General features: G+C 35.9%; 1 protein-coding gene and 1 long non-coding RNA gene across 2 annotated transcripts in view; one reads left to right on the top strand and one right to left on the bottom strand.

Annotated features, from left to right (window-relative positions):
* The window catches only part of LOC100376515 (transducin beta-like protein 3), a 32,714-nt gene that overhangs the window by 15,111 nt on the left and 2,518 nt on the right, over positions 1 to 15,085 (top strand). Inside the window, exons 11-22 of the mRNA XM_085502329.1 lie at positions 1,292 to 1,350; positions 1,788 to 1,894; positions 3,931 to 4,066; positions 4,627 to 4,788; positions 5,793 to 5,861; positions 7,102 to 7,329; positions 9,175 to 9,233; positions 9,787 to 9,890; positions 10,367 to 10,438; positions 10,855 to 11,013; positions 11,260 to 11,356; positions 11,609 to 12,188. Of these exons, the coding sequence (XP_085358455.1) occupies positions 1,292 to 1,350; positions 1,788 to 1,894; positions 3,931 to 4,066; positions 4,627 to 4,788; positions 5,793 to 5,861; positions 7,102 to 7,329; positions 9,175 to 9,233; positions 9,787 to 9,890; positions 10,367 to 10,438; positions 10,855 to 11,013; positions 11,260 to 11,356; positions 11,609 to 12,188 (1,832 nt within the window). The remainder of the gene's footprint in view (positions 1 to 1,291; positions 1,351 to 1,787; positions 1,895 to 3,930; positions 4,067 to 4,626; positions 4,789 to 5,792; positions 5,862 to 7,101; positions 7,330 to 9,174; positions 9,234 to 9,786; positions 9,891 to 10,366; positions 10,439 to 10,854; positions 11,014 to 11,259; positions 11,357 to 11,608; positions 12,189 to 15,085) is intronic.
* LOC146739382 (uncharacterized) lies at positions 4,584 to 5,822 on the bottom strand. The gene is made up of 3 exons (XR_014930094.1): positions 5,770 to 5,822; positions 5,196 to 5,344; positions 4,584 to 4,777 (listed from the first exon to the last, which is right to left on the bottom strand). It is a non-coding gene; the product is annotated as an uncharacterized LOC146739382 (long non-coding RNA).

The following is a 15,085-nucleotide window of genomic DNA, read 5'->3' as shown; positions in this document are numbered from 1 at the left end:
ATTATCAATGACAAATTATAATTTTATTATACTGTATCCACAAGAGTTTTCCATCCTTCTATATCCATTACATTACATTACGTTACATTACGATACGTTACATTACGTTACGTTCGGCTGAAACCATTACACGAGATTGTACTTCACTAATCTTCAGTCTGGCTAGTAAACGTGTTTTTTTTTCGACACAACGTTGCCTTAGTTAACAACAGTTTCATATCCCGCAGTGGAACTGTCCAGTAATTTATGGTATAAATAGCTCACAAAAATTGGAACTTTAAACCAGTGAAAGTGTTATCGTAATTTTTGGAATACACGTTAATTAATGATGGTTGAGTACTTATACGAAATTGAACAATTAGATGTATGTACGAACGTTTCAAACGATTTTTGTATATGAATTCATGTTTCATTAGGCACATAAATGCAATGACTGGAGCGAAAGCCGAAAACCATCTCCTAGGCCATTCAGTGCATGTTTGAAATGCTCCATTAGCTCGTCCACATATCAGATTTAAATATTAAACTAACATATGCATGAATGCTTGAAGTGCACTTGGATGACACCTGTAGCCATGACGACAATCACTTCCACGTATAGGCCATCTCACTTTAATATTATGCCTAATTTTTTAGATATACCCAATCTTTACATTGATTCTAATGGGAACAGAGCCCAACTGCCCTCTAATGGTCAGGTTGGGCAATGTGGTTAAGGGTACCATCACCCCCATGCATCTTCTATTAATTTGATATCTAAAGAAATAATATTTGGACTAATAAACCAATACTTTATACAGTGTTTTTTTAAAAATATCTCCAGTGTACTAGTGAAGTATTAAAACTGACTTAAGTTTAACCTTAATCCATGCCTGACCTTGCCTAAAAGCTGCACTGAAATGCATTATCTTATTGGTCACATGACCATTTGAGTCAATAATCTGGTCACCATATTATTATATACTCCAGCATAATTTTCCAATTAAGTCTCTAACCCATTAAATTATTGCTGTTAGCTAGTTTTCACAAATTAATGATTTAATGGTGTTTGAGGGAACAAATTTCACAAAAGTCCCCTCGGCTTCCTGTCTTTCTGAGAACCCAGCATTATTTTTACCGATATTTAGCAATTTTCACCAACTTGCGAAAACTCGCCTCTTGAGAAATTAAGGCGTTTAACAGTTATTGGTATTTTGCATCTGTAGACAACCTTTTGACTTGCTGATGACAAGGAACCGAATTGGAGGCGATCTCTGTATCGAATTAATTCTATGCTAATTTTTGTTTTCAGATATTGTGTTGTCGTTGGACGTTTTCAAGGATGGCTTGTTGATGGTCAGCAGTTCAAAGGTATTTCAAAGATTTTAGAAAGCTATAAATTTCATGCAAATAACCATCTAGGCTAGGCTCAAGAAATAACTTGAACAGTGGATTTGTAATTGAAAAAATATTCAAATGTATTTTTTCTATTATTTGGGATATTGTGGGATGACATTCTTCTACTAGTACAAGATACGGAAATATAAGATGCGAATTATACAGTTGATAAAGTTTTTCAAAAGCTGTATTTTTCGATCTGATTTAAATCTATGATTGTATTCTTTTAAAATCATTAATTCCATTATATATATAAAGCGAAAAGTAATTTTGAAACAAGCAGTACAAACTAGTTTCTTTTGCATTTTGTTATAAAATATTTTCTGCTTCATGATCTGACTGGAATTCTTTTATCAAGAGCTATTATATAGAGTAGATCATTGAAAATCATGCTTGTTTTCTATTTTCAGGATAACACAATCAGGTTATGGAAAATGGACGTGTCAACTGGAACTGTGTCTTGTATTGGTGTCGGTTCTGGTCATACTCATGGTATTGGAACTGTTGCTACGCCAAGGTGAGTGTGAATTGGGAATGCCATTAAGTTGACCATGGATTAGCCGAGTTGAAACTGACAATGATGTAAGGTGTCAGCGATCATACTACACATGTCTATACTCTTTGTATTTTGCATTATACATTGTTACCTTTTATTGTTTCTGTTCATATTCATTGCATAAGGCTTGCTATTCATTCATTGATATATATACCCGTTCACCACCTTTGTATACCATTCACCACGTGTGTATATATCAATTCACCACCTATGTGCACCTGTTCACAACCTATGTACATGTATACATATTAAACTATGTATACCCATTCACCACCTGTGCATACCCATTCACCACCTGTGCATACCCATTCACTATCTATGCATACCCATTCACCACCTGTGCATACCCATTCACCACCTGTGCATACCCATTCACCACCTGTGCATACCCATTCACCACCTGTGCATACCCATTCACTACCTATGCATACCCATTCACTACCTGTGCATACCCATTCACCACCTGTGCATACCCAATCATCACCTGTGCATACCCATTCACCACCTGTGCATACCCATTCACCACCTGTGCATACCCATTCACCACCTGTGCATACCCATTCACCACCTGTGCATACCCATTCACCACCTGTGCATACCCATTCACCACCTGTGCATACCCATTCACCACCTGTGCATACCCATTCACCACCTGTGCATACCCATTCACCACCTATGCATACCCATTCACCACCTGTGCATACCCATTCACCACCTGTGCATACCCATTCACCACCTGTGCATACCCATTCACCACCTGTGCATACCCATTCACCACCTGTGCATACCCATTCACCACCTGTGCATACCCATTCACCACCTGTGCATACCCATTCACCACCTGTGCATACCCATTCACCACCTGTGCATACCCATTCACTACCTGTGCATACCCATTCACCACCTGTGCATACCCAATCATCACCTGTGCATACCCATTCACCACCTGTGCATACCCATTCACCACCTGTGCATACCCATTCACCACCTGTGCATACCCATTCACCACCTGTGCATACCCATTCACCACCTGTGCATACCCATTCACCACCTGTGCATACCCATTCGCCACCTGTGCATACCCATTCGCCACCTGTGCATACCCATTCGCCACCTGTGCATACCCATTCGCCACCTGTGCATACCCATTCGCCACCTGTGCATACCCATTCGCCACCTGTGCATACCCATTCGCCACCTGTGCATACCCATTCGCCACCTGTGCATACCCAATCGCCACCTGTGCATACCCATTCGCCACCTGTGCATACCCATTCGCCACCTGTGCATACCCAATCGCCACCTGTGCATACCCAATCACCACCTGTGCATACCCAATCACCACCTGTGCATACCCAATCACCACCTGTGCATACCCAATCACCACCTGTGCATACCCAATCACCACCTGTGCATACCCATTCACCACCTGTGCATACCCATTCACCACCTGTGCATACCCAACCACCACCTGTGCATACCCAACCACCACCTGTGCATACCCAACCACCACCTGTGCATACCCAACCACCACCTGTGCATACCCAACCACCACCTGTGCATACCCAACCACCACCTGTGCATACCCATTCACCACCTGTGCATACCCATTCACCACCATTGTATACCTATTAACCTATGTATACCAATTCACCACTCATGTATGCATGTTAACCTTTGTATACCCGTTCACCACGTATCTATACCCATTCACCACGTATCTATACCCATTCACCACGTATCTATACCCATTCACCACGTATCTATACCCATTCACCACGTATCTATACCCATTCACCACGTATCTATACCCATTCACCACGTATCTATACCCATTCACCACCTATATATACCCATTTATCATTTATGTATATCTGTTCACCTATGTATACCTAGTCACAGCCTATTATTCATCATATAAAACTTCCTAAAAGTCCTTAAATTGTTGACATGCAATGTAATATTGGCCGCAATTACATCATGTTTTCACTGTGTAGATTATCATCAAATTTCATTGCAAGTGGAAGTCAAGACTGCACTCTAAAGATATGGGACGTCCCGTCTGATGTCGATAAGTGGAATGGTGACATAGTACAATTGCAGGTCAAGTGTACACAAAAAGCTCATGATAAAGTAAGACATTGACTGTATCAACTTGACTTTGGTAATCAAGTCAGCTTGATCCGCATCTTTCTTGATGGTTAACGATGAATTTCCCTTTCAGTGAATTTATGAGACTAAGTACCAATGTTTTGATTTGAAATAGATTTTCACTGTTTTCATGCACACAACTAATCAGCTGGAATAACATCCAGTGAATGTAGTATTCTCCAAATAGTTAATGTACATTTGCAACGAATCAACATAAACAAATTACCCCTGTCATGTCATTGTCAATCCTAATTGTAGTATTACAAATAAATATTACAAAATAATTTCTCATTAATTCTGCCCTTGCACATGCTCTAACAGTTCAACTAGAAAATAAACAATACTGTATTTAATTTATTTAGAAGTGCATCACAAATATAAGCCAAAAATTGACTCACTTGCGACATTTACGTATAAATTGCATTTTCTTCTAAACGAAGAATACAGCAAGTCTTTTAATGACTAATTGTCATATTGAGAGAGAGAAAGAAAAGAAACGTTTGATTACTTAATTTGCATCAATAAATGCTTTTATTTTGCAGGATATCAATTCTGTTGCTGTGTCACCTAATGATAAACTGATAGCTACTGGATCGCAGGATAAATCCGCAAAGATCTGGTCTTCCAACAAAGCTTCGCTACTCGGTGTATGCCGAGGACACCGCAGAGGAATATGGTGTCTTCAGTTCTCACCTGTGGATCAGGTATGCCTGTTTATATTATTCACAATTACGACACAGCAATTGATGAAACAAATGTTGATATAAAGAGTTAACCTGATTGATCAGTCACAGAATGTGTTTATTAGATTAAATTATTCAGATTCGAAGAAAAACAAAATAACTTGTTTGAATGTGTTACCGACATGTTTGAATGTGTCACCGACATGTTTGAATGTGTCACCTGACATGTTTGAATGTGTCACCTGACATGTTTGAATGTCACCTGACATGTTTGAATGTGTTACCGACATGTTTGAATGTGTCACCTGACATGTTTGAATGTGTCACCTGACATGTTTGAATGTGTCACTTGACATGTTTGAATGTGTTACCGACATGTTTGAATATGTTCCTATTTATTTAGAAAAATTGTGACATATTTACATCACCTTTGGACACTTTCTGTTTACGCCAGACATACCACGGAAATAAGGACACATCACCGAATGCAAACAATTTTCGTCCGTTGTGTCCCGCTCGATAGCGACTCCAAGCAGGAACAGGTTAAATAGATATTGTTGACCTCTTTTCCACATCACTGTAAACGAAATCACTGTTTATTCAGTTTTATCCCCAAATGTTTGTATTCAAAATAAAATCATTTATATTTGCTGACTGATGATTTCATGTGATTTTGTATTAACAAAAGAAATGTTGACAGCAATTGTTAGCTAGTTCCATCAATTCATCACTTTATATCACCTGCTAAACATCAAAGTGATCACTATTCTAAGTCACTACTACATGCAACACAATTTTTAAAGATATTCGTTAAGATGACTGCACAAATACATGTGCCAGACAGGTCAGGTAACACGTCATTCAGATAAGGTATTTTTTGCATTTAAAAGGTAGATGAATATATTATCTCACTAAATATAAAAATGGCAGTTTGAGTTATTGTGCGACTTAAAAAAAACTGCAGACCATAGATAACTAAAAATAAAAACAATCTGTATTAACCTTTCTTCTTGTTTTAATAATAGGTGTTGGCGACGTCTTCTGCTGATGGTACAATCAAAATCTGGTCTATATCAGATTTCACTTGCCTAAAGGTATGCTTATTATATCCATTATCGTGTTATATTAAAGGTCAGTCGTTGCCACGACGACGTGTGCATATGGGTTCCAAAAATTCATATACGATGAATGCATCAGTGAGTCGAATGCGTTATTTCCACAAAATTTCAATGAATGTGCACAATATCCACCTTTTAATTATACCTGTGTTTTTTTTAACTGACCAGAGTTTATTGTGCGTTTAGTCTTGTGAATGTCATAATTTAACCTGCCAAAAAGTTATAGAAAAATTAAGGAGCTTTTTGTTGTAATAGGTAGCAAAATTTTATTTTGGCAAATAGCTCACTTCTTATCAATGATGAAAATGTCTGTATGTATGTCTGTTAGTAAAATTTTATTAAAATTTGTGTTTTATTGTATTGTATACTATTCTATTTATTTTTTTTAATATTTATCACCTATAGATTTTTTTTCAATATTTTGTTATTTTTTCAATTATTTTTGTTCTTTGTTGTTTTTTTTAACTATTGTCACTAACTTGCCATTACCAAAACTAATAAAAAACTACTAGCAAATTAAAACCAAATGGAAATAACTAAGCCTGATTCTGTTTTATAATAATCAGATTGAAGCAGTAAAAATAGTGTACAGCTTATTCTTATGCTATATTTGAACATATTTCGCCATTCCCAAATGTAAATTATTCCCTAATACCGGATTCTGCTGTAAATTCGCCCAGGGCCGTTAAACGGCAGTTCGGGTTTTTAAAAAAATAAATTGGGAAACTGCCCAGTGTGATTTTTTTTCATTTTTTTTAAGGTGTTATTTTAATCTTCTGTGATGCCTAAAAGTTTCGCTGTAGTCATTGACGCCTATTCAAGAGTATTTATGTTTATTGCGACTAGCGTGAATGGGTTAGCTTTGTTTCCACAATGAGCTGTTATCGCTGTAAACAATGTTGAATTATACATGTTGAATTATATATAAAAATATTTGATGATAATTTTTTGAAAATTTGAACCCCAAATAAGAGCCCACCAGCCGTGAAACCGCCCAGGGTGATTTTTCGGATGGGCGAATTTACGGCAGAATCCGGTAATATGTAGTCTATTTGCTTTGGTCAAACATAATCAGATTCAGTTCAGTATTGTATATAACAGTGTGTTTAGGAATAATGAGGTATTACAAATTTTAATTGATTATATCTATATTTGGTAAATTTGCATAAAGAGTTTTTTTTTCATAGTTTTTTTTTTTTTAATTTAACAATTTCAGACATTCGAAGGGCATGATAGTTCTGTTTTAAAGGTTATATTTCTGAGTCGAGGAATGCAGATTATGTCAAGCGGTTCAGACGGGTTATTAAAACTGTGGACAATTAAAACCAATGAATGCGTGAATACGTTTGATGAACATCAGGATAAATGTTGGGCGTTGGTTGCTAAGAAACCAGGTGATTACGTCATATCCGGAGCTGCCGACTCTACTCTTATCATCTGGCAGGTGATGTACATTTCTTTTTTTAGCTCCGCTGTCGACTTTGTCGAGCGGAGCTTATCATATGAGTGATTGTCCGTCGTCCGTCGCCGTCGTCCGTGTCAATGTTTTACTTTTTCGACTTCTTCTTGAAAACTACAAGCCTGAATGCTTTGATACTTGGTGTATATGTACCTTGGGTAGACCTCTCTCAGATTTGTTCATTTCATGATGATATCTTCAATTCTCTAATTTTGGTGAATATTTTTGTCATTTTTAGTAAAAAGTGATATTTTCGACTTCTTGTTGAAAACCGCAAGTCCAATTGCTTTGATATTTACATATATAGGTACTACATGTCGACCTCTCTCAGATTTGTTCATTTTGTAATGATATCTTCAATTCTCTAATTTTGGTGAATATTTTTGTAATTTTTGGTAAAAAGTGATATTTTCGACCTCTTGTTGAAAACCGCAAGTCCAATTGCTTTGATATTACATATATAGGTACTACATGTGGACCTCTCTCAGATTTGTTCATTTTGTAATGATATCTTTAATTCTCTAATTTTGGTGAATATTTTAGTAATTTTTGGTAAAAAGTGATATTTTCGACTTCTTGTTGAAAACCGCAAGTCCAATTGCTTTGATATTACATATATAGGTACTACATGTGGACCTCTCTCAGATTTGTTCATTTTGTAGTGATATCTTCTGTTCTTTAATTGCCATGTGCATTGCTAACAGCGGAGCTATCTCAGCCGACAGGCTGCTTGTTTGAAATATTATCATACTGTGAAATTAATAAAATATTTTTATCAAATTATCAAAATCAATCACTTCTTGCATTCCAGAATTTGAACTTTGCTCTATTTGTAGTGCACAAGCTTACGTCAATGACAAATGTGTGCTTATGATCATAATAAGTCATAGTAATAATTCAGCATACAGTGAATACAATTGTTGGCGTTTGTTTGCTAATATTAATGCTGCTCTTCTAATATAACAAATACAATAATTAAAATTTTGTTCCTTGTATGTGACCAGTGACAAGTCTTGTTAGGCTATCATCATTTCCCCCTCTTGGTAGCTAGAGTGTCGGGCGAGATGCAAATCATAGGTGTGTTAGTTAAAAGTTGAATTGTCTAGTTAGACATCAAAATGTTTTCTATAATTCTTATTCCATGTTCTGTATTATTTCTGTGCAGCAATAACTCTGATGTTTAGTTTAGATTATTTGTATTCCTATTATATCATATGTGATCCTTATGACGTTATTACCGCGACCAGTGATTGGTTTAGAACTGATCTATCACAACTTGAGCTTCGGGTCATGTGACACTTGAGAACCTTGTGGTTCCACCATTATTATTATTATTTTTTTTTTGTTACAAGCTGATGTCGATGTTTCCAGTTTCATAGTTCAATAAATGTCAATCCTGACATGAAACTTTCCAACTTAATTGTTCCGACTCGTAATACACAGTGGCTATACTTTGAGCCTAATCATGGCCACACAGCGGCTGGGTTGTTAGATTGGCTCATATTATTTTCACACTTCCTTATATTAATTATAATACATACTTTTCTAGCAAAATGAATTCAGATCATAAAATTTACATGCAACATCAGTTTTAAAATTTGCGGTGTTTATGTAAATATGCATATTAAGCCAAAATCAAAATGCAGATTATATATATATACCGTATATATGAACTGATCACCAGTAATGCTCTTCCTGTGGTTGTCCTCCAAAAATAGGGATTGATTCCTACCCTGGGTGAGTGTGCCACACAGTGTGCACTAGTAATACTGGTATGTTGATTCACTGATTGTTTATTGCATAACATAGTTATATTTTTTCCCATTTTAGGATGTCACTGAAATTGAAAAAGAGGAAATTCTATCTAAGCAAGAACATGATATTCTCAAGTAAGTCAAAATATAATTTATAGAAAATAAATATTGTTTTAATCAACTTAAATTTATATTGTATTTATAATTTATTCTTCAAAATGTTGTATGTAAAAAGTACACATCTCTGTATTTGCTGTAGTAGAAGCACTTCTTCAAATTGCAGTTTTTAAACATTGTGCCACCCCAGTGAAATTTTCTGCAAAATTTGTATTTTACAACATAATTTTGTGATTTACAAAAGTATCTTCACCAGCCAAGGTTTGTTTATCCAGCAATAACCTCACCATTTTACCTTGGCAAATCCTGTTTAGCAAGTACAGCATGTTTTAAAGTGCGCCCTCTTTGGCAATTTAATATGCTATTTTGTTTTTATTTCCATTGCCGTGACTCTGGTGGAGCCCATGTTTAAATTTTGCGACCAATCAGATCTACGTATTTGAAGGGTGACCTCTTGGCAGAATCAATCAATGTAGAGTTCGTGAAACCACTCAAAATACAAAGTTTTTTTGTACTTTGAACAATTATAATAAATTCTGAAATTTCATCGTCATTTGTGTTCTACATACAGAGAGCAAGAACTATCCAACTTACTGCAACGGAAGAAATATTTGAAAGCCATCGGTATTGCTATCACTCTAGACCAGCCTTTCAAAGCTCTCTACATCATCAAAGGTATGGTCTGTTCTGGGTCAATATACTGACCAAACTCAAAGCGATTGAAATGGCTCACAGCGCTATGGGAATTTTAATTATTAATGGTTGACTGCAATGTATAATCAAAATTACTATACATTTGTCACAGTATCTCCATAAGTTAATGATTGTCATACTTTTGTGTATTCTGTGTATCTGTATTCTACCTTATTAGAAAATGCAAATTTGGAATTTTCAATGATTATGCATTTCCAAGTTTTGTTGAAATTAAGCTTACACCGAGAAATCTGATTTTCAAAAACAAGTTAACCCGAAACATTTTATTTTATTTTTCTGGGTCTTATTCTAAAATTCACACTATCATCTCAAGCCCTATTGACCCAAGTTTCAGTGTTATCATAATCTACATTTAGTATGCACACAATATTTCTCAGTCTCTGGCTCAGAATTTTATTATTACTTTTTTGATTTTCAAAAAAAATTTTCTTCATCAGAAATCCTAAGTGAACCGAATGGTAAAGAAGATTTATCCAAAACACTTGGCAAGCTGAGAGCAGATCAGTTGGGTGAGTTGATTGTTCTGGTTGGCGAAACTAAGTTATTCGTACAATGATCGAACTTATGTTACTACAACAAGTGATGTGTTTTTGTTATCAATATGTAATTCAAAACTAAAGTGAATTTTCAAAAGTTAATGTTTGAAGACTAAATATGCTGCAGGTCACAGATTCTTGTATATCCTTGGAGTACATTTTTTTTTTAATAATTTTTTTAATTATTGCAATTTTTATTAACAGTTATGACAACATTTAGACATAAATTTATGGGCCATGCATGTATACTATCTCTTAAATTGAAAATTTTAAGATTTGAAATCGTCCATTGGCAGATTTACTGAAACATCTTTGTTCTCTCAGCTACCACATCACCTGTTAACCCTCGACCTAATCATCTTCTATGCCATGCTTGCGTTTATTTTCAGATGCCATAATGAAATTTGCCATACACTGGAACACTAACTCCAAACACTGTCACCACGCACAGACCGTGCTTCAACTCATTCTGTGTTCAATTTCACCGGATGATCTCATGGCGTACCCACATGCTAAGGAGTGTGTGCAAGCATTTCTGCCGTACACTGGTATGTATACTGCCCTCAAGTGGTGAATTAATAGTAACTTTTGTTTTTATCAGTGTTTATGATTTGGAGACAATAGTTAAAATTATACAGTGTATAGAGTGCGTTCCTATCTATTCAGCTTACTATACCAGCTTTATGTGAAAATACAGTGATAGTAACAGAGCTGGTGAACAAAAAGAATAGTTTTTCCTCCAGTCAGTAATAATAATACATGTAATAATTAGCATTTTCACTATATACTTTTAGAGCGGCATTTCCAGAGAATGAATCGGTTGCTGCAACAATCAATGTTTATAGAGTATACTTGGCACAAGATGAGAATGGTGGCTGGAGACACGTCAAGGTGAGAGAACCCAAGAATATACGAGGAATTTACATTTTACAAGAATGCAGTTTATTTTCTCCCAAGTGGCATGCACATGCTGCTTCTTTGCTATGTTTATAGTTTGTTATAATCCACATAATACTGAAGTGAGTGACCCTATTAGCTATGGTGTTTTGTCTATGCTGTCCCATTTCTGTTTACAGTACACATAATGCACCTTCATTATCGATGTTATTAGTTATATTTATGGGTGTTTTTTTTCATTCACAGTACTAATGTCGCCATGGAGATACATCAGCCAGCATTTTCGGTTGATAAAAGTAAATCTATGGACCAATCAGATTCAGATAACAGTAGCCAATCAGATGAAGATGAGAAATCTGTCAGCCAATCAGATTCTAGTTCTGCTGCTGAAGACAACCAATTAGTTGAGAAAAAATTCAGTAACCAATTAGACTCTGATGACAGTAGCCAATCAGATTCAGATGAGGCTTCCGAGGATGCTAATTCAGTCAGCCAATCAGACTCTCAGGATGAATCAGCTGACCAAGCTGAGATAAAGCGACTCAGGACTACTAAATCAAGGACTAAGAAAATCAAACCGATGCAGATTGATAAAATTGAAAGTGAAAGCGAATCAGAAAATGAAATTAAAATTCGTAAGCATGGGAAAACTGCAAGTAAAATGTTACTTAGGACTCGGATGAGTAAGAGAAAGCACTTAGAAAATGACAAATCTCGCAATGTAGTTCACGACGAGAAAGAAAATGTTCCTTCAGACGATGAAGATGTGCCTCAGCAGATAAATGGAATGAGACGAAAACGAAAAACAATCAAAAAAGTATCTGAGGTGAGAAATTATCTTCAAATATCTTATAAACAAACACTGGTTATTACCCGAGTTGTATTTGTCACATGGGACCCACACCAAACACAACAAGGCATGACGACTGTGGCATATTAATTATGACATTTATATGGATTTATCAATGGATATTAAAATTGCTATTTTATTACATTTTGTCAGCCAATTACTAGTGTTATGTTGCCATGGTGAGTTACAAATGATGTCATTTTACACAGTTCTCATTAAGGTAGCAGGACTATTATTTGCATACTTGTTTTCATCTTCTAATTGTGACCAAATGACTACAAATAGACCCAGGAAAGTATATATTTTTTTAATCGCCAGACCTCAAGCTTTTCAAAGGTGTGTTTGCCATGCCCGTATCTGCATTCTACGCTGCATTACTTAATCAAAAGTGAAAAATTACTTTTTTTGTAAAAAAAATAATTACGCATTTATGCTGGTGATAAGAAGTTTTTTTTCCACTTTTCCTAGTTGTTCAATAGTCTGGTAAATTGAATGTGTCTGGTCAGTTTTATTCAAGCAACACTTTTTGAAAAGTAGTGTCCTGAATTTTAATTTCTGTTTTAGTCGCATTGCCCCCAACTCAAACCACAATACATTGGTAAATAATCCATGAAATAGTTTGTCTGGACACATTCAAGTTCCTCTCATTGCCACCTTAAAGCTGTGAAAATTTGGTGTTAATCTGACAACAATAAGTATACGCAGAGGTACATTACTTGGGGTTTGCAACGCGCATAGTACTGTATGGTGACATCATGCCAAGATCCCATTCAAGTCTCATCTCGTAGATAGCGAGACTGACGCTACTACCTTCTGACATGACATACGCGGTTTGTAATAAAACAATAACACGTGTATTACCACATTCATAGCGAAAAAATGTAATGCATCAAAAATGTACAGAAAATATAGTTATCGTAATCCGTCACATCGTGAACAGCTATTTTGATCCACCTGACATCCCAGTATCCTAGTTACCTCGGGCATGCGCATTCGCATTTTTCAACGTTGGAACGCTTATGTGAGAGCGAGATTGAAATGGGATCTTGGTATCATGTCACCGTAGTTGCAAACCCCAAGTAATGTACCTCTGGTATACGTTATTTTTTGTTAAAGACATTGTATTTTGAAAAACATAAACTCCTAGAAAACGTCCATGAAGTCACAGCAAAGATTTTCAAGCTTGTTTATCTGCACAAGCAATTTGTTTTCCCATCAAGGTCTGTTTTAACATGTGTAGGGGCATCCAAATGTGTAAGGCTATTGGAAACCCCAGAAAAAGGAATGGGATAGCTATAATTCGATAAAATCGGCAGATGAAAACACCAAAATCAACGATTTTTTTTAGTGGCTGTGTGACCTTGTGTCTGACACATTCATATGCAAATGACTAATCTGTGAAATAAACAGGGGCGGAGATAAACCACTCAAATGTTTGGAAACACTCATTGTGTGTCAGATAGCTACTGATAACACATCCTAACATTGCTTTGTCTTGAGTTTATCTTTGAAACTTATAGGCACACAGATTAAACCTGTGTTGTTGATTTGGGAAAACACTACTGAGGCTGCCTTGCTTCCCTTCAGAAAATCTACATTTTAACCAACTTACATGACATTCTAGGTTACGTTCACTTTATCAGATGAAAGTTTATAGTGCATTTCATCAATTAATAAATAAATGTGAGAATCGTAATTTTCAACACAAATAATAGTCTCGCTACCTTAATTAGCTGATGAGTTCTTCCCCAGGGTCCATAGTTTTGGGAAAATTCTTTGAAAGTCTTTGGATTTTTTGAGGTCTGGAAAGTCTTTGAGTTGTTTTTAAATTACAGGAAAAATAAAAAAAATCTTTGAAAAGTCTTTAAATTTTTCATAGTTATTACCTGGTAATTCATTTTAGAAATCCCCGTTTTCTCTGCATAGTCTTTTTAGCTCCGCTGATTGTCCGTCAGCGTCGTCGCCGTCAACTTTACATTTTCGATTTCTTCTTAAAAACCACAAACTGTATAGCTGGGTGGTTCTCTCTCAGATTTGTTCATTTCGTGTGGATATGTTCAATTGTCTTATTTATAGCGAATATTTTTGGGCAAAAATGCTATTTTCGACTTCTTCTTGAAAACCGCTAGCCCAAATGCTTTGATACTTGGTATGTAGGTACCTTAGGTAGACCTCTCTCAGATTTGTTCATTCGGTGATGATATCTTTAATTCTCTAATTTTCATGAATATTTTTGTAATTTTTGGTAAAAAGTGATATTTTCGACTTCTTGTTAAAAACCGCAAGTCTAATTGCTTTGATATTATATATACTACATAGGCATACAGGTAGACCTCTCTCAGATTTGTTCATTTCGTGATGATTTTGTTCTTCAGTTATTTAATTTTAATGAATATTTTTGATAAAAACTTATAAAAAGTCTGATTGCTTTAATACTACACATATTGTTCATATTCAAATGATATCTTCTGTTCTTTAATTGCAATGTGCATTGATAACAGCGGAGCTGTCTCAACCGACAGGCTGCTAGTTAGTCCCCGTTCGGACGTAGTGCGTCCGTCCGTGCGTCCGTCCGTGATCACCTGTATCTCGAACATGCATGGACCGATTAAGTTCAAACTTCACTCATACATCACACATTATATGGGACATATGCACATGCATTTTTTTCATGATCCGATTAACGATAGCCGAATAGCGGCCATTTTAAGGCCGAAAATGCTGCAAAATCACACATTTTCACCATTCCGGACCCGGATCTCAGTTATGCATGGACGGATTTTGTTCAAATTTGGTACATACATTAAACATAATAGAACCTTGATGCACGTCATTTTTTTTTTGGATCGGGTTTGAAATGGCCAACTGGTGGC

This window comes from Saccoglossus kowalevskii, chromosome 8 (genome assembly GCF_978046115.1).
Source record: "Saccoglossus kowalevskii chromosome 8, keSacKowa6.1, whole genome shotgun sequence".
Taxonomy (NCBI): Eukaryota; Metazoa; Hemichordata; class Enteropneusta; family Harrimaniidae; genus Saccoglossus; species Saccoglossus kowalevskii.
The sequence above is the reverse complement of the archived record's forward strand: the minus strand, read 5'-3'. Positions and strand labels throughout refer to the sequence as shown.